At 38.2% G+C, this 27,763-nt stretch overlaps 1 protein-coding gene across 3 annotated transcripts in view; it reads left to right on the top strand.

Moving 5' to 3' along the window:
• ARK2N (arkadia (RNF111) N-terminal like PKA signaling regulator 2N) overlaps window positions 1-27,763 on the top strand; it is a 45,626-nt gene that overhangs the window by 12,969 nt on the left and 4,894 nt on the right. Inside the window, exons 2-5 of one of the 3 annotated variants that reach the window (XM_062611781.1) lie at window positions 4,342-4,425; window positions 5,222-6,035; window positions 24,011-24,193; window positions 27,635-27,761. In XM_062611781.1, coding sequence (XP_062467765.1) covers window positions 5,315-6,035; window positions 24,011-24,193; window positions 27,635-27,761 — 1,031 coding nt within the window. In that variant the 5' untranslated portion in view covers window positions 4,342-4,425; window positions 5,222-5,314. Of the gene's footprint in view, window positions 1-4,341; window positions 4,426-5,221; window positions 6,036-11,854; window positions 13,140-24,010; window positions 24,194-27,634; window positions 27,762-27,763 lie in introns of those variants that run through there. The other 2 variants (XM_062611779.1, XM_062611780.1) reach the window with 2 other exon arrangements.

Here is a 27,763-nt window from a genome sequence, read left to right as displayed (position 1 = left end):
TAAACTTTTGTGAAGTTACTAGTCCCTGTGCTGCCTTCTCACTGAAAATGTAATTCACTGATCGTTGTGTGAGGGATCAAACCACTGTGGTTTGTATACTTAAATCACAGGATCACAGCCTGGTTTGTGTTGGAAGGGACCTTAAAGCTGATCCAGTTCCAACCTCCTGCCACAGGCAGGGACACCTTCCACTTGGCAATTAAGTAGAGATCCTATTTATAATAAAGAAATCATAGAATCATAGAATAGTTAGGGTTGGAAAGGACCTTAAGATCATCTAGTTCCAGCCCCCCTGCCATGGGCAGGGACACTTCACACTAAACCATGCCACCCAAGTCTGTCCTACCTGGTCTTGAACACTGCCACGGATGGAGCATTCACAACTTCGTTGCACAAACCATTCCAGTGTCTCACCACCCTTACAGTAAAGAACTTCTTCCTTATATCCAGTCTAAACTTCCCCTATTTAAGTTTTAACCCGTTACACCTTGTCTTGTCACTACAGTCCCTAATGAAGAGTGCCTCCCAAGCATCCCTATAGGCCCCCTTCAGATACTGGAAGGCTGCTATGAGGTCTCCACACAGCCTTCTCTTCTCCAGACTGAACAGCCCCAACTTTCTCAGCCTGTCTTCATACAGGAGGTGCTCCAGTCCCCCGATCATCCTCGTGGCCCTTCTCCTGACTTGTTCTAACAGTTCAAAGTCCTTTTTATGTTGAGGACACCAGAACTGTACACAGTATTCCAAGTGAGATCTCACGAGAGTAGAGGGGCAGGATCACCTCCTTTGACCTGCTGGTCACGCTCCTTTTGATGCAGCCCAGAATATGGTTGGCTTTCTGGGCTGACAAGAGCGCACTGCCGGCTCATGTTCATTTTCTCATCGACCAACATTCCCAAGTCCTTCTCTGCATGGCTGCTCTGAATCTCTTTTCTGCCCAACCTGTAGCTGTGCCTGGGATTGCTCCGACCCAGGTGTAGGACCTCGTGCTTGGCATGGTTAAACTTCATAAGGTTGGCATCAGCCCACCTCACAAGCGTCTCGTGGTCCCTCTGGATGACACTCCATCCTTCCAGCGTATCAACCAAACCACAGCTTGGTGTCATCGGCAAACTTGCTGAGGGCGCACTCAATCCCACTGTCCATGTCACAAACAAAGATGTTGAACAAGACTGGTCCCAACACTGATCCCTGAGGGACACCACTCGTTACTGGTCTCTAGCCGGACGCTGAGCCATTGGCCACAACACTTTGTGTGTGGCCATCCAGCCAGTTCTTTATCCACCATGTGGTCCACCTGTCAAATTGATGTCTCTCCAATTTAGAGACAAGGATGTCATGTGGGGCAGTGTCGCACGCTTTGCACAAGTCCAGGTAGATGACATCGATGACATCAAATGCTCTACCCCTGTCCATCAGTTCCGTAGCCCCATCATAGAAGGACACCAAATTGGTCAGGCGGGATTTGCCCTTAGGAAGCCATGCTGGCTGTCACCAAGCACCTTGTTGTTTTTCATGTGCCTTAGCATGCCTTCCAGGAAAATGTGCTCCAAGATTTTGCCAGGCACAGAGGTGAGACTGACTGGTCTGTAGTTCCTGGGTAATCCATTTTCTCCTTCTTGAAAATGGGGGCTATATTACCCTTTTTCCAGTTGTTGGGAACTTCCCCTGACTGCCACGATTTTCAAACATGATGGACAGTGGATTAGCAAAATCATTTGCCAGCTCCTTCAGGACCCATGGATGGTTTTCATCAGGTCCCATGGACTTGTGTACATTCAGGTTTTTAAGATGGTCTCAAAACATATCCTCTCCTAAAGTGGGCCCAAGGTCTTCATTCTCACAGTCCCTGTGTCTACCGTCCAAGACTTGGGTGGTGCAGTCAGAGTCTTTGCCAGTGAAGACCAAGGCAAAGAAGTCATTCAGAACCTCAGCCTTCTCCAAATCCTGTGTAGCCAGTTCTCCCGATATCTTCCGGAGGGGGCCTATGTTGTCCCTAGTCTGTTTATTATTCACTATGTACCTATAGAATACCTTCCTGTTATCCTTAACATCCTTAGCCAAGTTTAATTCTACCTGGGCCTTAGCTTTCCTAACTTGGTCCCTAGCTTCCCAGACAACATCCCTGTATTCTTCCCAGGCCGACTGTCTTTGCTTCCACCTTTTATAAGCCTCTTTTTTCAATTGAATTTTCCTCAGGAGCTCCTTATCCATCCAAGGAGGTCTCCTGGCCCTCCTGCTGCACTTCCTTCTAGTTGGCATGCAATGCTCCTGTGACCATGTAGCAAGTGATCCTTGAGTATCAACCAAGAGTCTTGGGCCCCCCTGCCCTCTAGGGCTGTATCCCATGGAACCTTACTAAGCAGGTTCCTGAAGAGGCCAAAGTCTGCTCTCTTGAAGTCCAGGGCAGTGAGCTTGCTGCATGCTCTTCTCACTGTCCAGAGGATCTCAAATTCGACCATCTCATGACCGCTACAGCCAAGGCTGTCCTGGAGCGTCACATTTCCAGCGAGCCCTTCCCTGTTGGTGAGCACAAGGTCAAGCATGGCACCTCTCCTTGTCGGCTCCTCTATTACTTGCAGAAGGAAGTTGTTTTCCACATAATCGAGGAACCTCCTGGATTGCTTGTTCCAGGCCGTACTGTCATTCCAACAGATATCAGGGTCATTGAAGTCCGCCATGAGAGCAGGGGCCTGTGAGCGTGCGGCTGTGCCTATCTGTCCATAGAGTGCTTCATCCACAAATGTCCTGAAGTTGTTGTAATTAGGCTGTTATCAAGGTGGCAGCACATAGATGAAAATATTTTTCTCTGTCTGGTAGGCCAGAGAGATGGAAAGACAAGTACAGGTGTCCTTATAGTCCCTTTGGGAGCTGTGAGGTAGATTATATTCCCAAGTGGGACATTTGTGAAGAAAGAATGTCTAGTGCACTTTGGCTGTCCTTCAGTTATGTGTCAAGCTCTGTTCTTTGTGTTCCTTAGGCTAAAAGGATGATCAGTGCAGAAGCTATTCTGTAGTTATTAGCATGAATATTTAAGTACATTTCTTTTGGCTAGGCTAATATCTCCTGGTATGTGTTTGAGCAACCAATTTTTTCCTTGCATGTACATTTCAAAACTCGTATTTCTTTCCAAAGTGCAAGGCCAGAGCAGAACTGCGAGTCTCACGAGCAGGTACAATACATACCCTGCTGTGTATAACTCTTGGCCCTTCATTCAGTCATCAAATCTGTGTTTTACTTATCTGTATAATAGGAAAATGGTTTGATAATGTATGTTTGTGGATGAAAAATATGTAGAAATGCTGATTTTATTGCAGTATTTGCAGTTATTTCTTAGAATGTGTATTCATATTTGAGTTTGTTCCCTGCTGTGCTGTGGCCTTGGAAATAAACCAGTTATTATGTGATATTTATTTCCTAGATTAAATTACCTTATCCCAAAATTCTTTTAAGATGCTTTCAAGAGTTATACTCACTGCAAGTATAAGCAAATATTTTTCTTTAAATGTTTCTGTATTTTATAGTATGTGTTTTATCCTTTTTTTTTTTTTTTTGAAGTAAAATACTGGGTTTACTGTTTGTTTGGGGTTTTAGGTTGGTTATTTTTTCCTTCCCCTCACCTTTAGTATTCTTTAAAAATGAAGTTTTAAAAGTGGGTTAGGGAAGAGAGGACAACACTGAGCTTTCTATGGTAGTATTAGAAGCAGGGAAGTAGCCTTATTCCACAGTGCAGTTGGAGGGGAAGCAGCATGCAATTACATACATACAATTACAGGCAGCTTGGGATGGATCTGGAAAATGAAGAAGGATTGTCAGGGTACAGAGAATCTCTTTCTGAACCATTGATGCTTTCTCAGGCTGCTCAAGTACTAATTACCGTGGTCTGCAGAAGTTAATCTTAAAACAGTAGATTAAATCCAACTGCTCCTTTTTCTTGTCTACAGTTTTTTTTTCAAGTGCCATAAATTTATCATTTCCTGTACTTTTCAACCCAAGAATGATTTGTTCTGTACCATTCATCTGTAAGCAAATGTGGTAATTCAGAGAGCTTTATTCTGTGTTAAATTCTGTGGGAAAATGTAGGTGGAAGGCAAAGAGTGATCAACAAAGCTAGAATGATAGCTACTGATCTCTCAAACAAAAGTTCCCTGAAGCTGCTGCAGGTGATTTTGGGTTGGTAACTTGCAGGTTACCAGTCAGATAAATAACTTGGGTTTTGCATTTACAGTGAAGAAATGCGGTTTGTTAAATAATAACTTGAAGTACAGTGTAAGATACTGGTGTAGGTGAACACCATTTCTTGCTTGCAGCCCATACTATTTGATGATGTTTTCCTTGCAGATTTGAGGGAAACTAGGTCAGCCTGTAGGTTCTCATATAACCAGGACTTGTATGGGAGACATTCAAGGAGTACTTCAGTATTAGGTACGCTTCCAAAGTCTCTGCGTGACTCACCACCATCCATGGTGGTTGTGTAGTGACAGCAAGTCTGTGTTACACATAGCTAATGCTTCTGAAGACATTGCCTGTAGGTGTCATAAACCACATATCTCTGACAGTTTAGTGTCCTTTCATGTCACTTGTAAATATGTCTTTGGTATGTAAGACCTACTGGCAGAGTAGTGCCACTCGGGAAAGGAAGGTGTTTGTCGTTTTGCTCGATAATGTTCAGCAGCTGCTTGGTTTCTGCTCAGAGTGACCGTATTTCTCCTGTACCGTGTTAGCACTTTAAGTTTGCAAATTACTGTAAAGCTGTTGTGATTTTATAAGGTTGAGGTTCTGTCAGCTGAAAGCAGATTTCTCATAGATACAGAAACTGAACTGTAGTCCCGTCTGTTGTGGTAGATGACCACTAAGTCTTGGAATTTTCAGGCTGGCATTCTTCACAAGGGCTACAGTTCCCCATTAAAATATGTTTAAAGTTCTAATTAAAGAGGTTTAGCATGTGTTGCTTATAATATATTGATTTATGTTTTATAAAGTGAGCATTTAGAAATATTTTTATTATTTTCTGATCTGTTTCGATTATTCTAGTGAGGTGGTTCCAGTATGATCTTTCATGGATGTGTACCAAGATGAGTCCACTAGGAAGAAGTAAATGAAGAAAACCAATATAATACTGAACTAAACTGTAATTGAAAGCCCTGAGTTGTTTAGGTAATACTCTAAAGAGCAGGACTGAGTTATTTGGGTAAATTATTACTGTTGTGTTCTTGTGCAGGCTGCTGCATTGCTGAAGTCCATCTCCTGTTCATCCAGTCTTCCAGACCACGTGCTCCATGCTTTGAGACCAGGAGGACCTTGGTGTTCTGAAATGAAGATGGAGGCGGTGGGAAAAGCAGAAGAACTTGATTCGCAAGTTCCACCAAAGACTTCTGAAAAGCAAGAAACTGTTCCTGATGAAGATGGACCTATAGAACTTGAGACACACACTCAGAAAGACAGTGTGCCCATTGCAGCAGACTCTGCAGTGCTGTCCTCAATGCCTTGCTTACTGATGGAACTAAGGCGAGACTCCTCAGAGTCTCAGCTAGCATCTACGGAGAGTGATAAGCCAATGGGTGGTCGAGTTTATGAGAGTGACTCTTCTAATCATTGCATGCTTTCCCCTTCTTCCAGTGGGCATTTGGCTGACTCAGATACATTGTCTTCCACAGAAGAGAATGAGCCCTGTCAGGCTGAAGCTGTTGTAGAGGGAGATCCTTCTGCGGCGTCTGGGGTTGCAGTTGGGAGGAAATCCAGGCGATCCAGGTCCGAAAGTGAAACTTCAACAATGGCTGCCAAGAAAAACCGACAGTCTATCGATAAGCAGAATGGTCGAGTTACCAAAGTAAAAGGTCATCGAAGCCAAAAGCACAAGGAAAGAATCCGGCTCTTGAGACAGAAACGGGAAGCAGCTGCTCGCAAGAAGTACAACCTGCTGCAGGACAGCAGTACCAGTGATAGTGACCTGACATGTGACTCGAGCACAAGCTCATCAGAGGATGATGAAGAGGTTTCAGGGAGCAGCAAGACAATCACTACAGAGATACCAGGTAGAGGATGTTTTTTAAACTGAACTGTAATGCATCTGCCATTGTTTCTCAGCTGTCATGTTAAGTTAGACAAGTGACACTTGAGAAAAAACAGCAGAACTGCAGCTCTGTGTAAATTTGAAGACTGCAGTATATTAACAAGACATGGGCAAATTATAAAATCTGTTCTGAGGTTTCAGTGCACTTCTGCACTCCAGCAAAGCATAGGAATGGTAAATTGGAGGAAAGACTATCTTTGAATTCTGGAATTTTCAGATTTTTTTCCTTTGCAAGCCTCTATGAACTCCTGTCAGTGCTGTCAAATCCCATTAGATGGTGATAATGTAGTAAATACATTCTTAAGATAAGTGGCCAGCTTTGCTTTAATATATTAAGACCACAGCTCAGCAGCTGTATTAGAAATAACATGGCAAACCTCTTGCTGTGTCACAGTAAGGCCCTGTTCACTATTGCACGTGCCATTGCTTTCAGCTCTACATTTCAGTGCATGACAGACCTACTTAGGCTTACTTTAAATTCTTGCAGATCACAGCTGGTCACCTATTTTAGGAGATAAACATGAATTTGTTTGTGCAGGTACCCGAGCTATTTCCGCCCCAAAATTTTTAACGCTTGAGACAAAGCTGTTACTATTTTCCTTTGACATAGGATCTTTAATGTCTAGAGAAAGTTTTATTTCTGAAACATCCGTTTTAAGATTAGAGGCAGCAAGTTACAAGGGCTTTCTCATGACTTTGTTAGCAAAAGAAACATTAATTCTTTTCTGTCTACTGAGTGTTATTTTATTAGCTCAAGTGCTGTGGACAGGAGCTCATGTGCATTACTCTTGCAGCATATTATACCATAGAACCATCATCATATGCAATCAGAAATAAAAACACATAAAAAGAAACCTTTTGGCTTGCCCATTTTTGCTGGGTTACATGCCTTTTTGCCTCTTGTGCTAGAAGTTTGGGGATTTTTTTGAGATAAATACCAGCTTACATAGGACAAGAGCATTTAAAGGAAAACCTCAATAATTGAGTCTTAAGTTGCTGAACTAACGTTTTCTAGATGAATTATTTAAAATATTTACAGCAGATTTTACAAATAACTGTGTTTTAACTGACTTGTTTATGGTGTATGGCTCTGGCACCATGAGAAGTGACATTTTTCCCACATACTGCTAGGAAGCAGGTTGCACAAAGGAAATTAATGTTTATTATTACAAAGTCTGGCAGAGGCATAGTCCTCCTATAATTATTGTGTAGTTAACTTCTAATAGAGATCTAAATTGGTGACAATAATTTTAGTAGTTAAACTTACAGCTTTCTTAGTTTTGTGCTTATATTTACTATATTTACACTAGCTGGGTAATTAAAGCCTCGTTTAAAGCTTGTCAAACAAGACTTACTTCATCGAGTTTTGGGACAGGTTCTTCCTCAGCCCTCAAAAAACCCAAACCATACACAATAAATCCCTCAGGTTATGTTATTTTTTTAAGTTACAGAAGTACCTTGTGACCTGGAAAGGCACAACATGATATTTTCAAGTCTGCTTAGATTGTTTACTTCTATTGCATGGACCTGAAACCACTCTAGGGTGCTTTTTCAGTGTCACTAAGGTATATCTGTGTTTAGAGTTCTCTGTCTTAACTGTGAGAAGCCTTCAGTGAAAAGGTCCCATTGCACTGCACTAAAGAATTTTATTCAGTGGTGATGACACCAAGGCCCAAGTTCACCTGCAGAGCAAGATGTGGGAGTGCTTGATACTAAACTACATTTAAGACAGTAAAACTTCTGAGCAGTCATTTTGGACTTAGGGGCAATGTGTACCTGCTGCTTTGTGATTTTCTTTTAAATAGAAGCAACTTTGGTTTGTGGGAAACAGTCTCCAAGTACAAGAGAAAAGTATTCTCTGTAGAGATAAGGACAAGGTTGGCCAAAAATGCATCTTGTCCTACTTGTGGGTTAATGAAATGTGGTCTGAACAGATGCAATGGAGCTAGGAGCCTGAGAAGGACTCTCAGGTCTTGGTTGCAGTGGTAGGTTCACGTGCCATCTGCGATCCCTCTTCTTGGAACTGGCAAAGTGCTTACCTTGAATAGTCTTTTTTTTTTTTTTTATTTGACATATTTTATTTGCTTTAGTGCACTTAGCGTTACACTGTGAATATCCTTAAAATTTAGGGAATGAGCATGTAGTTAGAAAATAATACAGGGTATTAAAAAACATTATTAGAAAATCAGGCCATGAATGTCTTCTGAAGACAGTTAAAAGCTAAGCAGGTTATCTTGGGGCTTGAACTTTAATGTCAAGAAACTAGAATGTGCCTGTTGGAGGGAATGAAGCATGAAAAGACTTTTACCTTTACTTTTGGAAAAGGTCTGTATGCATTGATGCAGAGGAGTTGTACAGGTAGGCTGTGTTCCTCTTAGTCTTCCTGTATTTGGACGCTTCAGTTGTAGTTTTGGTTGGTTGTTGTTTCATTACTGATTTTCAAATGTCTGTTGTCTGAATAATCACTTTGCCAACAGAGATGCTCGAAAACTTTTAGTGACAGTTAATGTGGCCTTTCATGCATGGAGGTTATGTCATCATACTCTGGCTCTTAACTTTCTCTCAACTTACATAGTGTTACAGGAGACAGTTGGCTTGTGCGCGGTCTGAAAATTAAAGTGCTGCATTTGAGAACACCGTAATCTTTCCTGTTGTGTAAATGAGCCTCTTCCATTGTAATAGTGCAGTTATTTTTCTCAAATTATCCACATCACTGGCTCTGAAATACGTTTGGCTAAATAAATAAGGTAAGGGAAACGTTTAGTGAGATACATAACAATGCCATGAAGTTGTAAACTGAGGTGTTTTGTAATAGAGTCAATTCTCTCTGCTGAACTCAAATGTGATGTGGGTTAAAATACTGGCAGGCTTGTCTGTCTTCTCAAGAAGGATTAAAGAGTAAAGAATTGACATCTCACTGGTGGTACTTCAAATACTGTGAGCTCAATTGGAGCTATGCACAATGTGTGTTATGTTTTTCTGAATGCATTATGTGGTGTTAATTTACACCCAAAAATACAGGTTCAATCTAAACTTCATGGGTGCTACTGAGAATCTTTTCACTCACCTGTGCAGTCGTAATCTTGGTCTCATTAATGAAGGGAATGCCATGATTTTTGAATTACTGCAGATGAGGAGAAATTTCTTTTAATGATTAAGCCTCTCTGTTGGCATGTAGGACTTTGTCATTCTTAAGGAAACAGCAGATAGTTTTTATGTCATAAGAGGATGATCTTTGAAAAACATCTGTTGAGTATCTTTCTGCAAATCACTCTTATTTGGAAATGGTAGCATAATGAGTTGGAGGAATCATCCACCATTGCTAATGAGAATGAAGTTGTGACATATTTTAACTTGTTACATTGTCAGAGTTCCTGAATTAAATAACCTTGAATTTGATTATTATTTGGATAGTATTTCAAAGATCCCATAAAGAGACAGCATTGGGGTGTTTCTTAGGTGCTGTTTTGCAGGAGGTATTGTCTTGAAAGTAAGATACGATTCTTGGATTCTGACTCCTTTGAGATTGCAAATTACCTTTTATCTTGGCATAACTTGAAAAACTGTAGAGCTATAAGTTTCTATATAGCAAAAGGAACAGTTAGATGAACGCTAGCATTTTTAATGCAATAAAAATACTTTTTTAGGCTTGATTTGCTTTCTAACCGTGAAGGCCACCAGTAAAGACAAGACTTACAAGAACTGCAAGGGAAGCATTTGAAACATTGATTTGCTGCTACTGTAAATTCTAGATATATTATAAATGATGCCTTTTAAAAATAGTATTGCAGGGTGAGATATATTTCAAAGCATAGTTTATTCAGTTTATGAATTAGTTTTGTCAACTTTCATCATGCTAGTTCATTCTTGACTCTGAAAGCTGAGCTAGCAAGAATCACACATCACCATCAACAGTTTTTATTTAAATTGCAGTTTAAAGTTACTCAACATTACTTAAATGTGTCTGATCAGAAAGATTGCCCTGTAGTTACTTGATTTTAGGATTACATCCCTATTGAATAAAGTAAAAAAAAAAAAAAAACAGAATCGTATTGGATGTTCAACTCTAGGAGTACATGAGCAAAAAGGAGTTTGGTGTTTTTTTCAGGAAGGAAAAAGACACAATATTAGAAAAGGAATGACATTTTTGGGGAAAAAAAGCATTTTATTTAATTAGTTTTAGTTAAAATGCAGTTGGAGGATGTAAATTAGTTGCTATAAAGCAATGTATTTTTGAGCAGAGGACCTGAATGCTGGATTTCCAGCCTGCCTAACAGGTAGACAGATGGGAGAGAAGACTTAAAAAGCAAGGGTTTAAAAACAGAATGGTTTTTGCCTCCAACAGGTAGCATTGCTACTGCTTCGAAATAAGGGAATGACCCTGGGCTTTGTTTAGCTGTTACTGATGGAATTATGTATACCTCATTTAAATAGCTGCTAAAAAGAATGTATTATGTAAGTAACACTGCAATTTCATGTGCACAGTGAAATCCCAATAAAGATTTAGTGCCTTATGTTTTTGTTAGTAGATATTTGCTTAGGTTGTGCAGTGATTTTTCTCATTCTTAGGGTATTTGCTATTAGTCTGAAGCTAGAGGATATCCCACAAGTTTCACATTTACATATTAAATTGTCACATTCTGCAAGTGGTGTGTGTAGTTTAATGTGGTGCTTGTCTTGTTTCATAATTAACTTAGGAAACGTGTGCTTGGACAGCGTGCACATATTGTTTATTACTCCTCAAATAGCTACAGAGCCTCTTTTCTTGGGGTTTTATTGCTTCTAGAGGATTCCTGAGTGAACTCCAAACTCAAAAATATAGATACCACTGCCTTTTCTTTACTGATACTTAGAGTAAATAAACGAGAATGGCCTTCTGTCCTTGCTGCTGAAGTTCTTCCTGATGATCCCAAAGCCAGTAATTTCAATCATCTTTCTGATGGATAGAAGGAAGAACAGTTTCCTTCCAACTATGCCCTGTCTGGTTTTCTGCTTTGCCTAGAGTTGATACCAGAAATGCTGCAAAGTCAGTGGCTCGTGTGATGAAAGGCATGCTTCTGATTGGTGTGAGGTTGTGTCATGTGGGCGTGTCGTTGTGATGTAGATGTGTCTGTCACACCTAGCAGAGGTTGCTTTCACCTCATGTACTAGGATGGCATTCACATATCTTCTCATGCTCATACATGTCTGTGTTGTTTATTCTCTTCACTGGCGTTCATTGTGTTCTCCAAACCTGGGCCAAGAGCTCCAAATCTCCAAATACTATTAACTGAGAAGCCTGAATAATTACTCATTACTTTACTTACATACTTGAACCTTTTTATAATAGACTGTTAAATGCAGACAAAATTGTACACAACAGAGATAAAGGCTGATACAGCAACTGCAGCATCTAAAGCTATTTGGATCTCAGTGTAACAGAATTAAATGTTACTGTATAATGTTTTGACACTTTCGGTTGAATTGTAAACAGAAATTGCAAGGGAACTGGACTACTTTGGTTTATTTGTAGGGGAAAAAACCTTTGTGACAGGGTTTTCTGAGAATTCTAGGATAAAAATAATTTCAAAGCCAAAATTTCCATTATAAACTCAGTAAGTGTGAAAATGTTAATTATTTTTGACAGTAGTACTGTTGGTTAATATTTGTTAATTCCTCCCCTGTTGTCATATCCAAGGGACACAATTAGAAAAGTTGTTTTCCTGAGTTAACATGCGTTGATAAACAGTTTTATGTTCTTACTTAATGATGTCTTATCAAATGGCCTCAATGTCTTTAAAGCTGGCTTCATTCGTGCTGGGGGATCTGGAGGAGCGACCAGGGAAATTCCAGGATTGCTTGACAGGGGCACCGTGTGGGATAGGAACTGCATAGGCAGTGTCCTGGAAGAGGCCATGAACTGCTTTGCCGAGATGCAGAGGCAGACAGAGGAGAAATTTCGCATGTGGATAGAAAAGCTAACCCATCTTGACACAGATGAAGAAAGCAAGCAACAACTGGAGCCCAGGGAACCTAAAATTCAACTAGTTGGCCAGAGAATCCCCCCTACCACACAGTCAGGGGCTTTCCTACAGATGCCTGGTAGCCAAATACTTCCACAGCAGTCATTCAGTTCTTACGTGGGCTATCAAAATGTTGATGATATGATAGAGTTTCCAGTGACTTTTAATAACAATTTTTCACCTATCTTTCCAGAGAATGGGAATATTGCAGAGCCTGATCTGAATCAATCATAAACTTAAAAAATTCTGATCTTTGCAATACTGATGTTGGTTTAGATTATGCTTTAAACAAGGTTTGCTTTTTTCTTCATATATGTTTGTTTTGATTTTTCTCTTTGGGATTTTATTACCATGGCATAATTGTTTTTTAATTTACAGAGAATATATATGTAGTTTAAAAAAACCCAGTCTACCCACATGTGTGTGCCAGCACGCACATACGAACACCTTTAAAGGTGTGTATGAGGGAAAGCCTAAGTTTCATCACCAAACTTGGGAAAATATAACTTAAAATCCCTTTTAGCTACCCCAAAATCAGTAGACCTATGTCTGCTACATTAGGAGCATTCAGAGTATTCATCCAAATGCCCTTTTTGCATGTTAAAAACGTTTATATGAGGAAATAAGTTTTATATTTAAATATGTAAAGTACCCTAGAGAACCAGACTTGGTACAGACCTATAACATTTCTTTAACTATCTGTTTACTCCCAAGTTTTGCAGCTTGAAAATGTCAAACATTAGTTCTTTCTTCTTCCCTTACTTAGGTAGAAGTAATGAATAAGCTTACCCTAAAGGTTTAACTATATATAACAAATGCGCACAACTGATTTGCTTTTTTTTCTCCCTTTTAGTAATTCATTTTCTGTCCATAGTTTTTATTAATGTCACTATTGTGTTGCACATGGCACATTTATGGAAGCAGCTGTCTTACACTGTGTGCACAAGTATGCACGTGTATATGCGTGTATATATATATATATGTGTGTGTGTTCAGTTTGGATGGAAGTCATCTCCTCTATTTTTAGGTGTCTACTTTGCTGTTATGTGGATCTCCTGAGACAATGGGAAGAGGTAAGCACCTAGAGAGGATACTTCCTGGCAATGTCTTCCTCTTCCATTAGCTGTCTAAACTTCCCTTACAAACAGTTTAGGATAGATAACTTCTGGCTGAAGTCTGGGGAGATGATCCCATCCAACTACATGTATGTGCATGACCTGTGCACACAAGGCACTGCTGCTTCCTTCTGTATATACGATTGAGCTGCATCCTTCATGCTGGAATAAAAATAGTTGTGTCAGTCCTGAGATAATCAGCCACCAGTGGATGGATTGAGCCTTGGCATAGGAATTTAAAGGAAGGCTTGACAGTTGGGTTAGTAAACACTGTGGTCTGAAGGGATGGGTTGCTGGTCTGTGTCAGACAGCATGAGCTGCTTCTAAACTGCATTCAAATGCCACTGAAATAATTTCTTACTTGTGATGGGGAATGCCAGAACATTAGTTTCATTTAAATAATACAATAGCTTGCTATTGTGTGGAATCTTTTTTATACTTATAGTTATTCTAAATAGGAAGGCTTGAAACTGTGATGTTTAAAGTAGAATTAATTTAAACTATATATTAGAAATCTCTATTTAATTCTTACTATTATCAGTACACACAGGGATTTTTTGGTCATGTCTCCATTAAGGTCTTTCTTCATGAGAAGTAACTTCTCTGTAGCTACCAAAAATGTATATTTATCAGATAGAACTTGCTAAAAGTTTCTAATTCAAATCAAAGTTCTAATAATGGAAATTGAAAGTCTGCATAGATATAGTTTAAGTAGAGAGGACACTTTAGCTCTCTTATTTTGCTTTTTAAACCACAGTCACTTTTCCTCCCCCTGATTATTTTAGTGTAATTCCTTTCTTCCTGTTGGAAGTAACCACTGATTTTATTCTTTTTTTTTTTTTTTTTTTCCTTCCCGAAGTCAGTGGGAGTTTTTCCATTAATTTATGTGGGGTTTTGGATCAAACCTGTAACAGGAACTTAAGAAATGCTTTTTGTTACCAGTATAATACTTGGCCAGACTGTTTTTTGGGGTTTTTTTGAGTGTGTGATGCCTTCATTGAAAACCAGCGTGGTTAGAGAATTATTTTATTTTCATAGTAACTGTTTGAAAGACTATGCAGGACACAGTTTTTAAGTACTGGAATAAATTCTTTGCAGATCACCTTCACGCATAATTTTGATACAAAGATTTTGATGTAAACTTGTAAGAAAACTCCCTCATCTGAAATTGTGAGCATTCCAGGTAGAAGTTAAGTAAGTTATTTTATGTTTGTTTGTAATTCAGTACCTTGTCCTCATCCATTTAAAATTTAAGAACCTTCAGTGAAGATTATTTGGTGATACTGAGAACAATCATATCCTTTTGGTGTTCATAGGTTTATATATACATATATATATATATATACACACACACATATCCTTTCTGCAGATAATAAGAGCAGCATATTTTAAAGCATGATGATTTTACAAGTTTTCCCATGCATGCAGAAGCAGCTTTTTGCAGTGACTGGTTTCTTTTTTGATGTGCAAGAGTCACTTAACTCAGTACGTCTGTAAGCATGCTGTTAACCTTTTTTATCAAACTGTATATATGGAGCAATTAGGTATTTCAGAAACAAATTGTTTCAGGGGGTTGATTGAACTTCCTTCTCAGATTGAAACATCTTTGTGCAGGGGTCTCAGAAATGGGTAATAATTTTGTTCGGGATGTAGCCAGTGAAATTTCTGCGAGTCTTCAATATCTTGGTAATTCGTTGAAAAACTCTAAAAACTTGCCAACAAAATTTAAGTTGACAAGCAGGTATTCTTTATTGCGGTGCTGGGAGACAGGGGGGATAGCTCCTCCAAGCGTGTCCCACTCAAGCACCGAACAAGCTGTGATGATATAATCATTAAATATACAAATTCATTACATTACATGCATATTCAGGAAGTTACTTATGCATTACATCATATCTCTATAAAATTCTTCCCACATGCGCACAATAATGTGGTAGTGATCTTTGAGACCCCTGGTGGTCATTTCTTCATCATCTTTGCCTTCCTCTTCATCACTTCGTCCTTTGGCTGAACTTTGGAGCTGGCCATCCTTGTTGTCCATTTGCCAGCTGCTTAGTTGGTTCTGACTGGTTTCCCTAAACATTAACTGAAGAGTTCTCTTCCTTATCATTGTTATAGAGTCCACTTGGGGTCCAAGTCACTTAGTTATAGGCAAAAGATTTGTTCTATGAACAATGAGCTGTCCTTCATTCTGTCTTGTTCTTTCCCCATCTCTTTGGTTAGGTAATCTTAAAAAAAAAAACAAAACAAACATTGAAATAATTTAGTGTGTTAATAGATAAAAATTTGGATTTTGTTACTACAGGCAAAAATTTAAAACTTTCAAACATTTTTATCCATTACTGTTAATTGTTGTTTTCAATTGCAGGCAGCTGTGAATGTGAAAGAACAAGCAGATTACAGCAGTTGAGCATACAGACTTGAAAGCTATGCTTTTTCTAGGGTAAAATTACTCCAAGACACCCAGAAGACTGAGGGAATAGTTCCTATTAGATATCATTTTAATTGAAGTTCCCGTACAAAAGCTACATAGTGTGGAAAACACCTGTGCAGGACCAGTGGTCATAAATTGTTCTGTAAATGATAAATATGACTTGGTTGAGTCACTCTTTTCACTTGCCTCAAAACTGGAGCAAGATCTTCAGCTGCCATAAATCAGCTCCTCTAAAAAGTGTGCATCTTAGACCAGACAGCTGACTGTCTGGTCTAAACTGAAGCATCTCTCTTCTTGCTTTGTATTGTGATTTTGAAAAATGCAGAGCACTGAAGAAACCAACCTTCAGATCCTAGTGATTAGTCTGTATTTTAAATGTGTGTGGCGACAGCCTTCGGCATCTCTGAAAAAGCAGATTCCCAATACATAATTTCACATTATGTTTCACTTTTTCTCCTGGAAATATCTTTGCTATATTATATGTCTGCAATTAAGTTTCTCATGATTTCCATTATAACCTCTTGTTTTCAAACGGCTTTGACTAGAAACTTTCAGGGAGTTAAAATTTCTTCAGCTGCAATTTTAACATAAATTTTAATCTCTTCCATATTTCATTAAACCAGTCTGGCCTTATTTAAGACTATTTTAAGATTATCAGAAGGAAACTATTAAACTTTCCAACCCAGAGTTACATTTTGAATCTAAGTTTATGCTCGCATATCAGTAAACTACTTCAAAACCAGCTACATTTTGAATCTCTGTTTATGCTCACATCTCCAAGAAATTACTTCAAACCTGTGAAATTTAACAAGTGGAGGAGAAATCAGAAGGAGTTTTGCACAGAGGTGGGGAATCACAGACTATAATTTAGAATTTCTTTAATTGCCCTGGTTTTATACTTACGAGTGGAGCAAAGAAACCTTATAGTTTCTTTAAGGATTTTTATGTATGATTTGAAAGAGTAAATGCATCAAGTCATATCAGCTGGTTCATACTGATGTAATTCCAGGGAAGATGGTGTCATGTAAAACATAGCTACTTTGTTAGCTTTTTTATTTGCAAATGCAAAAGAAATAAGTCTTTATTTAATTTAAATGTCACTAAATACAAACTGACAATTCACTAAATGAAAAATTGAAGGATCTGCTCCTAGAATTGGAGCCGATGTAGGAGTCCTTGGCATTTCGAGGGTATTTAGTGCGCAGTGTTTTTGCAGGCTTAGTCTGCAAGTTCTTCCCCAGGGATTTGTGCTGCTTCCCTTCATCTAGTGGAGTCTGCAGGAAATTCCACCCTTCACACCTCGTTTTATCTGAGCATTTGGGGGTTTTGCTTCACATACTTCTGATAAAACATCAGAATTTTCAGGTTTTATTTAGGAAAAACAAAAGTATTATATACAGCAGAAATTCAAACAAAGGCAGTGAAACTTTATTCAGTGTTTCTGTTGTAAAAAATAAACAGAGCAGGTAAAAAGACAAAAAAGGGAAAATCAAACCTTTCAGATTTACTGCCCCTCAGTGTTGTTTCTAATAGTAGTAGGACAGAATAATTCAGACAGAAATAAACATCTCTGTTTTTTAAGTTCACAGTGTATTTAGTGTTTTTGGAGGACTGTGAGGTTGTTTTATCTGAGCTGCTAGAGTTAAGACTTGGAGGACAAATCTTAATTTCAGTGACACTGGATTATATTTAGCAGTTATTTTCCAAATCGAAATGTATTTATTTTCAGTGATTTGTTTTGTTAATGTATTTTGTCCCTTCCTGTATCCAAGTACTGCAATTTTTTTTCTTTTTTCAGAGTACTGTTTCAAGGGCATTAAGACATTAAATGCTCATTAAAAAAAACAGTAGAAATTTTCTGCTAATTTCAGTGGGACTAGCATTCCACCTTGTCAGAAACTGAACTTATTCTGCACTTTTTTTGATCAGAGAATCCTTCAGCTGACTTTTAGGGTAAACTTTTGCCTGATGGGTGTGTGTAAATCAGACAAGTTAACTAGATGTTTTTAAGCTGACCTCTGCGGTTTCATGTGGGAGCATGAGAGCAAATGCAATGTGTAGTTCATACTGTATTAGCTAAAATATTCAGGCTGATTGATAGAGATGGACAGTACCTTGCAAAATGAAACAAAATTAAAAAAGCTAGAAATCGGACTTTCTCACAAATTTTATTAGTCTCATAGTATTAGGTCAGCAAAATGAAGGCACATAGAAAATAGGCTGATAGAGTTAGAAGTGATTGAAGTGCTCTGTTAAATCTCAAAGGCTGGCCAAGCCAAGGGATTAGTCTGGACCATCAAAAGTTTTGCACAAATGCTGTATTAGCCTTTCCATGGGAAGATGCAGTTTGTACTTGCAAAAGTCTGATGTTTTCTGGAGGGGAGTGTGTTTACTTGCCTTTTCCTAATGTAAGCAGTATATACATAGGGAATACTTTATTTTAACTGTCATAGCTCTGTCAGAGTTGGGTGTGATGATTTCCAAAACCCTCCTGATACACTTTTGCAAGTGAAACTGGGGAAGAGATGTGGCTAATATATGTGCTTCCATAATTAATGAATCATTAGGTGACATCAGGGAAAATAAATCTTATCACAAGATACAAAGTGCACACTACTTCTTGGTATTTTCAGTGCGCAGCCACGATCCATGTGCCTTTGTTTAAACACAATGAAAAAGGCTGTTTTATGTCTTCATGTATAATTTGATAAAACAAATCCAAGATACTTTCTATCTAGTCATCAAAAAGCCTGAAAGAATGAATGATCAGCAAGACTTGTATTTTTCATGTGCTGTCTAAAAATGGTCTGGTCTGAGAACAGGTACTCATTTGATCATGTTTTGAGTTTATAATTTTATTACTATGGTAAAAAAAAACAACAAAACCACAAAAGCTTTACTGTGTGAAATGAAGGAAAATGTGAGGAAAGTGGATTCATGGGTAAAGTTCACTTTATGGCTTTAGAGTGAATGTTGTTACACTCTATTGTTTTTTATTGTATTTACAATGTATTCTTTGCCTAACCCTGTAAATTTTGAAATGTAACCAGTGTAATCTGGAATAAATAAATATAAATATAAATAGTAATGAAGTGTTTCATGTTGCTGAACAACATAAAAAAGCAGCAATCTCCTGCATCCCCACCCTGCTTTAGAAATTGTTTTAGGATTCAGCTAGTTTGTGCCATTTAAACTGCTCATACTTTATGAAGAGGCAGCTCTGGATCATGTTTTAAATAATGCCAGGTTTATATTGTCTATCTACAACAGAATGACTTTCAGTTCAGCCTGTAGTCTTATATCCAAACCCTTTCTGCTCAAAGTTACTGAAGTGTCTACTGTAAAACTACTTTGGCAAGTCACTTAAGATGAATATTCAAGTTTTTGGCATGCAAAATATGATTATTTCAATTACTGTAATGATCATTGAACTTAAAATTTATATAGGTTAGGTATCGGAAGTCCATTCTATATTTTGCTTAGTTGTGAAGTAAACGGAGTTATCTCTCAAATTTAAGTGTCTCATGTAAATCAAGGTGTTCTTAGATCTTTTATTGTTTCTAAATGTCTCTTTTGTTATTTAAAAAAGTAAATACTACTTAGTTTAGAATACTGGGATCGAGACAAAGCAGTGCCTACATTCCCAGTGCAGATGAGGGACTGGAAGCAGACCTGTGTTCTTGGGCTTGTGATTAACCCCGGTACCTCGGTGTGGTGCCTTTACACCTTTTGCATGTTTCATGAAAGCATTTACAAACAGAGTTTTTTAACTCCTCAATAATTTACCAGTTAAAAATAGCTCAGTAATTTTAGGGGAGTGTTGTTTTCAGCAAAGATGAGCTTTGCTGCTTGTTAACCTTGAGCAAACTGCAAATCTCTGCTTGCCTCAGTTTCCCCCACAGCAGAGGGAGGTATAATAACCACCTCGGAGCTGTTTAGAGAGCCACTAATGGAAAGTTTTTTGTAAGAATAAATTGCTTTAATTATTATTGCTATTATTAGTGTACGTATTTTGTGTGCTTTAAAACGTAGGGTAGTACACGTCAGTGAGGCTCCGTGTCTTCTCATGGCAAAGATGCTGATGACCACCAAAATAGGCTTTTAATTTGGAAGTTATTTCAGTCAGGATAATCCTCTGGCGATTTTGCCACTACTTGTAGAGAAAATATAGCAAAGTTTTAAATCCCATCCCGAAGGCTGGAATTTATCTTGATGAACTTAAGCGGTCTGAAAGCTAGGTGCCTTGTCTAAGGGGGGTGTCTGAGCTCTTCTTGCTTACTGGGGAATGAGGAAGATGAGGATGCTCTTGGCTGCAGTTTCCAGGGATTACGTAACCCTGAAGTTCCTTTCTCAGACTACAGTGGCAGGGAGTGTAAGTGATGAGCATGGCACTAGATGCCTAAATTTAGAAAGCTGAAGAGAAATAATGCGTTAATAGACTAAATTCAGGGTTTGATAGCTACTGTCTTCTGTTTCCTGTTATGAAGTACTGCTGTGCATTGTTACAAAGCTGCTGCAGCACAAAGGTACGGTGCTTCTACAGGATCACTGCTTTTACCCTACAGCTGAAATTTTACGGTTGATTCCCCCTTTTTGCTTGTGCTGCTATTATAATGAATTAAGGGATAATAGGAGTGTGGATCTTACAACAGTTTAGACTGAATGTTGAGATGTGGCTCAATGAAAAGCATGAGAATGGCTAGCAGAGAAGAAATAACTGAATTTTCTATGTTGCAGGCTTTAAAATGAAAGATGTTATTAGGCCTGGGGTTTTGTACACGTGGCTTCTGACACAATTGGCCTGAGTTGGGTTAGTTTTGATGAGCTGTGTAAATTTAGGGAGAGTTTGACACTTGGAAATGCTGTCCCTGTGGTGACCTCTGCCTCTGAATTCTTTAAAAGAAAAGTAAGAAAAGCAGTCTCTCCTCCCCCTGTTAACATTAAATGTCAACAGCTGTATTTTGCTGCTGGTAATATATTAACTTTTCAGCCTTGCCTTTTTCAAGTGTTTATTGCTTTAGAAGTGAATTAAAGCTTATCACCAGGCAAATGTAAGTCTTACAGCTCCCTTGACTTCTCGAAAGAAGCAATTTCTCTTAAATAGATGTTTTAAATTACTGACCATCGAGCCTCCTAATTGTGCTACATTAAATTTTGATTCTGGCATGGTTTGTTTTGGTGTCTGCTTTTCTATCTGTTGAAATCCTGTGACAGTCAGTAATTAGGAGTAGCTCTAATGTAAAGAAAAGATGGTAAGGTACAACTGTGGTTGTAGTTAATCCTTAATTTTCCTTATTTTTTTCCCTTAATTGTTAACCTGAAAGCATTTTTTTTCCATTTATTTCCTAGGTTAGTCCAATTGTCCTTATTTCTTGGTACCACACATTCACTTTGCATCACATCATAGAATGGTCACATATTTGGCTGGGGAAGTATTACTTATTTCCAGATTTAACCCCTCCTAACCCATCCTTTTAGCACTGAAAAGGAAACAGGCCTTTGGAAATGTTTTTTTTTTAGATAATTTTTTTATGTGCCTTTGCTGCAGCTTTCATCTAGTTGTAGTTGTCTACAACTTACTTATTCTTTTATTTATTGTTTGGGTTGCTTTAAATACACACATGTATTTATTGCTTATTTCTTCTGTTACACGTGCTAGTAATCCTAGGAGTTGTTGAAGTGTTGAGGCCATTATTTTGGCCTCATTGGTCATTTACTAGTGATAGGTATGGATAACCCTCGTGTCAGGAGCCTTTCATTTCCAGATCTGATCCTGAAATGCAAGGCTGAGAAAAGCAGAAATAGACTGCTGTGATTTCTCTATAAATAAGGAGTTCGGTTTTTCAGTATGGTTAAATTGGTGGCTATTGCACTGACAAGTATGAAAGTACAGTGTGTAAATTATATTGAAAATATTTCTGTCTGTTTGATGTATAATAAATTTAAGCTAAGTTATAAGGTGTGCTGTTTGGAAGTGTGGAAGATACAGGAGTGGAGCTACAGATAACAAGTTTATGCTTGTATTTCCTACTGATGAAGACTTTCACACAAGTAATTTCTATGGGTAGGTGATGAGAATATCACTCTGCATGTATATACATTCATTATACATTTTTGCATGATTATACATGTAGGAGTGGTACAATTTTGACTTGAGACTATTGGTGCCTTTTGTCCAAATATAATTTCACTTGTGTAGACATGTCTATCTAAAATCAAATTTTGCTTCTGCTTTTGAAGATCTCAGTCAGAAGCGAGAGAAACAAAGACCTGAAGGAACAGTACATAGCTCCTGAAATCTTAGGTAACCTATTGAAAAAATGGTCATATAGTCAATATTGTACTTGACCCTCGTATCTTCTGCACTCAACTGTTTATTTTTATAGATCACATTATATATGTTCACGATGAACTTTGATTATAAGGCTGAAAGAAAACATGCTTCTCATGATTCAGTCCAGTTCTTGCTTTCTGCATGTAATTTAATCATCAGCTGTCACAAATAATTAACTGAACATCAGCCAGCTTAATTTTGAACTTTATGTTACACTATTTTGTAATTGCCTTTTGAAAAGACAAATATTGCCTTTCAGTTAATTATCAGGACTTCCTTTTCAGTCATAATCATCAGCATTTCATGTTGTGAACAGTTTGGTCTTTAATACATTGGTATGTAACTACCCATTTATTTTTGTTTGGTCTGTTTTAAGTTTGTAATATAGCATTGTTATATGAAATTGTTGTGTTGGAGGCAGGTCTGATTGGAAATATTTTGTGCATTTCTTCATACCTTGTTGCAAAACTGATCTTTAGTATGATTTAAGCAATATGGTCACTCTTTAGTGAAGTCTGTTGCTAATCACAAAATAGGCATTTCTTAAAATAGGGGGTGTTGAATTATGTTTCAGGGACCAAGTTACAAAAAAACCCCAAACCAACCAAAAAACCCATGAGCAGACAAACCCACCCTAAAAACTTCAGTTGAAACAGCCTTTCAGAGGAATAAATTTGAAACTTTTAAATCATTGCATTCTTTTCTGTCTTCAACAGCCACTTAACACTTCTAAAAGAAGCCAGTCTTTCTGAAAAGTTTTTTCATTTTATTCTTTGTGACTTTTAAAGATTTCTTTAGTCATTCTATAACTCTGAAGCTCCTATTATCCTAAACACATTACTAGTTTATGGTTATTTTGTATTATTCCATGCAAATTACACTGTCTGTGTTTCATACCCGTAACAAAAATGTCTTGCAGACCCTCAGCTGCTAGAACTTCCTTACAGTTAAAGAACTGCAGTGGCAAACCTGCTGAGCTCTGACCCAACTTGTGTTTCTATTTCATACTCATTTTTGTGGATGAAGTCTTGGCCCAGAGAAAGTTTTGATTCTTTCATTTGGGGAGTGGGAACTCCAACCACTTTCGTCCACTCTTAGTTGATAAGCTGTTGCTGAGACAAGGCATTTGAGTTAAAATATGCATCCTTTCAGAATTGCAGCATTCATCCATTCTCTCTGCTTCCATATTGATCTTTGTCTTGAATTTGACTTTTCTGAGCCTCTTATGTTTGCAGCATGCTTTCCAGTTAGGATTTTCATTCCTCACAAAGAAGATAGTCCATCTTAACAAAATAGACCAAAAATAGCTTTTTTATTATTCCTCAGGAATAGATTTCATGTAAGCAGCTTTCTCTCCTGCTTCTCCCCTTCACTTTGGTGGCAAAAAATATATATGGTAATCATATTGAATTAAAAGCATATTTATCACTGCACATTATAGTTTTGTTTCTTGATATTCTTGATCTTAAAAAAAAACAGCAGCAAAAAACTTTGCATTTTGAAAAATTCCCCTGCCATTAACAGGTAAACATTATGAAAGGGAAGTTGCCTAATGTTAAGTTTATTGTCACTGGGTCAGTTATATCAAAAAGTTAGTTTTATTCAACAAACCCTAAAGTAATGTAAGCTGTCACTTGAGTTCTGTAAAATCCTCTAGATAAATATCTTGTCTTGCCAAATTTTATGTCCTGTAACTTAACTATTTTTACATTTGAAACTGAAGGTTTTATCCTTTTACTACTGTAAATCTAACATTGTCAGATATGGAGATATTTATGTGTTAATGTAAAAAAGATAATACACAAATTACTGATACATTGATAAACATGGTTTTCTTACATTTGTGTTTTCTGTATATGAAAGGTTAAAATGTCTCTGTAATCTCAGACTATATTCATTAAATGAAATGTTAAGAATTCATAAAATTTATAGTTCTGTAAGAGATTCATGTAGGAGAAGGCATCGGTCCTTCAACAAATCATTTGTGCTTTTAAAGGTTTCTTTCACAGTATGCCTACTTCTAATCCATGTTGTTTTTCTCTCCTTCTGCAGATGGACCTCCTGTCATACCTCATTATGATATATCAGACACAAATTCAGACTCAGAAGTGGTAAATGTGGATAACCTGTTGGCAGCTGCAGTAGTGCAAGAGCACAGTAATTCCTTAGGGAATCAAGACTCAGGATCTGCCTGGAGAACCAGAGGGCTGCTAGATGAACTGAGCGGTGATACAGGTTTGTTTAAATTCTTTGACATTTTTCCAGCATCTCAGTTGGTGTCTCTCCATTTCCTGCTTTCAGTATTTTCATAGTTTATGAAGCTTGAAAAGCCCCTTGTGTGGATTTTGCAGTAAAACAGTACAGGTGCTTATTAAAAATGCCTGACATTTGTTCTAAAATACAAATGATAAAAATAGACAAAGGTTGCTGCAATGTATTACTAACAGTAGTTTTCTTCATTATTTTTTTCTCTTTCTTTTCCCTCTAATTATTTCTTGGAACTTAGGTCTTGTGGATTTGATGGTTTTGTAATTTTAAGTGAGCTCAGCTTGTTATTGAATACTTGATTATGATGACCTATGCCATCAGCTAGGAAACTGATCATAACCTCATTTTAAGTATTGCAATTGTGTATGTCTTTTTTCTTCTTTGTATCTTTATTTCTTTGAAATACAAGCATTAATCATTCCCATCTTCCATCTGAGTTTCTAAGGTAACTTAGACAATTGGACAGATCAGCACCAGATAAAGATGAAGGGTGAAAAGATGTTGGTAAATGGGTTTAGCATCAAGAGACAGCAAAGAAGTTTCTTTCAGGAAAGCAAGAGCAGAAAGACTATGGGAGAATTCAGAGGAGTTCATGTAGTTCGTAAAAATTGTTCAGTTTCTGTTGCTGCCTGCAACTCTTCCCTAACAAAAGAATTAAACCACAGGATTAAATGTTACTGTGTTCTGCATGCATAGACCTAACGGTGTACTTCCTATCAACTTCATCCTGTAGTTTTATATGCTAACATACTGCCTTCCTTTCCACTCATGGTTTTAATGCCCATGTTAAGATTTTTAGCTGCAAAAGACAGAGTATTGCCTGCAGTGCTGGAGCATAGCAGAGTTTTCTTTCATGCTATGTTTTCCAAATGTAAGCCAGCCAAAGGGTACCTGCATTTGAAGTGTCCTGATGGCTCTTAGGTACTTCTCAATGTCTATGAAGTTTAAAGAACTACAAGCATGTGGCTGATTTGGAAAAAGATCTTCCATTATTGAGTGGACAAGTCTGTTATTTGAATATGAGACTCTCTGTCACATTTTCACTGTGATCTGTAGCTGGATGTTGTTGCTTTTGGAAGATAGCTGGTTTTACAAGCTCACTGGTATTGTTTGCAGGGTATCGGCTGATTGATGCGTAGCTGTTTGACCCCTAAAAAGCCAACTCCTTTATTAAGTGATTTATTAGATATTAGAACACCTAAAATTAGCTTTAGCACTAATAGATTGGCACTTCAAAGGAGCCTAAGTTTCTTATCAAGCTTTGTTCCACTTTCTGCTTATGAGTACAGTGCTGCAATGCAGCTGAAGGAGATCTGTCTTCCTTCCTCCACCTATGTCCATGGGGACTTGCAAGGACGAGGTAAAAGAAAGCTTCAAGAAACTTCGTCATCCCTGGTTCTATGGGAATGTGTCCATGCAGATTTGCTTCTATTGCTGTAGCCATCTCAATGTCTGAAAGAATTAATCTCTTTTCCTTCATACACCTTGCCCCAGAGCCTTGTAGTCTCAGTGCACTTGTGACTGTACGTTTGTCAGTACTGGCCTTTTCTGACCATGTCTAGGATTGCACATTTGGAAAGGAGAGTTTTCAACACTTGCATCTCATTCACAGCTATAATCTTCAGCCAGTATCTAATTTAACAGACATTAAATGATTGTTCCCATGGGAAAATAACAACATGAGCGCAATTTCAGTGAAAAATCTTACTAAGACACACTATCACATCTTTGTGCATGGGCAAATATTTGGGCTGTTTTGCAAGAACTGATATTGCAGGGCAAACAAAACATCTCCTTTGGGCATCATCCTAATGTTCCTGCAAAGAAATTAACAGCGTAGGCATGTTATTAGGCATGAAGTTTGTATGGCCAGAGTCTGTAAATACATCTGTGTGCTATAATCCTGATTTACCCTCAGCTACTCTTGCAGCATTTACTCTGCTAATCATAGTTTCTTTACTGCTAATTACATTTTTGTTGTCTGAGCTTAAAGCTATGGCAATATGTGAAAGCTCTGTTGGAAATTCCGTTTATACCTCTGGGGATTTATTTTGGGGTTATTTAGTCTGCTTTGCCCCTCTGCCAGACATTACCCTGTCTAGCAAAGGGTGCAGAATGGTGTTACATCGTTAGCACATTAATACAACATGTTAAGGCAGGTTGATATCTGTACCAGCTTGCATGATTTGGTGATCAAGGACCAAGAAGAGCCACACAAGGGTTTGTGTTACTCTCATGCTGCCTGTGCTGTAGCAGCAGTGATATTCAGGAGGGGGGTGATGCGAATCGCTGGGGTGGTGATCACATAAATCTCCCAGTTTGCATGGCCAGCACATGAATCAAAGCCTCTGAGCGCTTCCATTTTATGTTTCACAGTGTGCCCAGTCACTTCTATTAAAGCAAGATCCGTGACCCATTTTGGGACTTTCTGGCAGTCAGTGGTAATTGTCAATTGTTCAGCTAAAATGTGATGTTAGAAAAGGTCTCCTGTGCTATTACTTTGTTTTAAGCTGACCCATCTTTTTTTGTCTTGAGAGGTGGAAACTCCTCCTCTGGGTACATGGCAGCACACAGGTTTCCTTCCCTAGCTCCCCCCCATGTTGCACCAAGGGGCTTTGCTTTCTAAAACCAGAACATACAACCTGGTCTCTACCCCTCTATTTGCTTGCGTCTTTCCCAAGTACTTCAAGCTATCACTAGGAAGTTTCTCTGGCACTTGTTTAAACTTAAATCAAACTTAAATTTCTTCTCTCTGTGTCCTCTTGATCCAGCTGGGGGTATAAATCGGTTTTGCATGTTTACACACCTTTGAAATTCTGTGGACTGTTACTGTGTTCTCCTCATCTTAGAATATTGTCCAGTCAAACTAGACATGTATAATATATTCATCTAATCTCAAATTTCCTGCTACAAAAATGATTCTTCCCGTGTGGTACAGTTGAGTGAGTGGTTTCCAAGAAGCAGGTATTGCCATTGCTTCAGGGCTCAACAGTGTCCCTTAGGTTACTGCTACAGAGAGACAGTAGAAGTAATTTTTTGTTGTTGCTAAGGAAAAATAATTAAATAGAATTTACATCTCTTTATTAAAATAATTATTTTAAAAATTATTTTCTGTAAAACAATGATTTTGGCTGTTTTCTGGTTTTCATGCAAGTACTACTTAACATGTCACAGTATGGCTTCACTAGTTGTGCCTGTGGCCAATGGTATGAGGTTCAGCAAGGCAAAGTGCCAGGTCCTGCACTTGGCCACAACAGCCCCATGTAGTGCTCCAGGCATGGGAAAGAGTGGCTGGAAAGCTGTTATGGAAAAGGACCTGGGGGTGCTTGGGGAATTCCTTTTCCAGCTGATTTCTGAGTTGTGTAAGCTATTAAACATTAGCTGTATTTGCCTTTTCCCCATCTGTAGGTCATTTGGATCCAGGCTTCCTTGCAAGTGACAAAACCTCTTCTGGTAATGTCCAGATCAATGAAGAAATTCATATCGCCTCTTCTGATAGCGAAGTAGAGATTGTTGGAGTTCAAGAACACGCCAGGT

The sequence above is a fragment of the Pezoporus occidentalis genome, unplaced genomic scaffold (assembly GCF_034315485.1).
Source record: "Pezoporus occidentalis ecotype Australia unplaced genomic scaffold, CSIRO_AGI_Poc_V1 ctg157, whole genome shotgun sequence".
Classification (NCBI taxonomy): domain Eukaryota; kingdom Metazoa; phylum Chordata; class Aves; order Psittaciformes; family Psittacidae; genus Pezoporus; species Pezoporus occidentalis.
The sequence above is the reverse complement of the archived record's forward strand: the minus strand, read 5'-3'. Positions and strand labels throughout refer to the sequence as shown.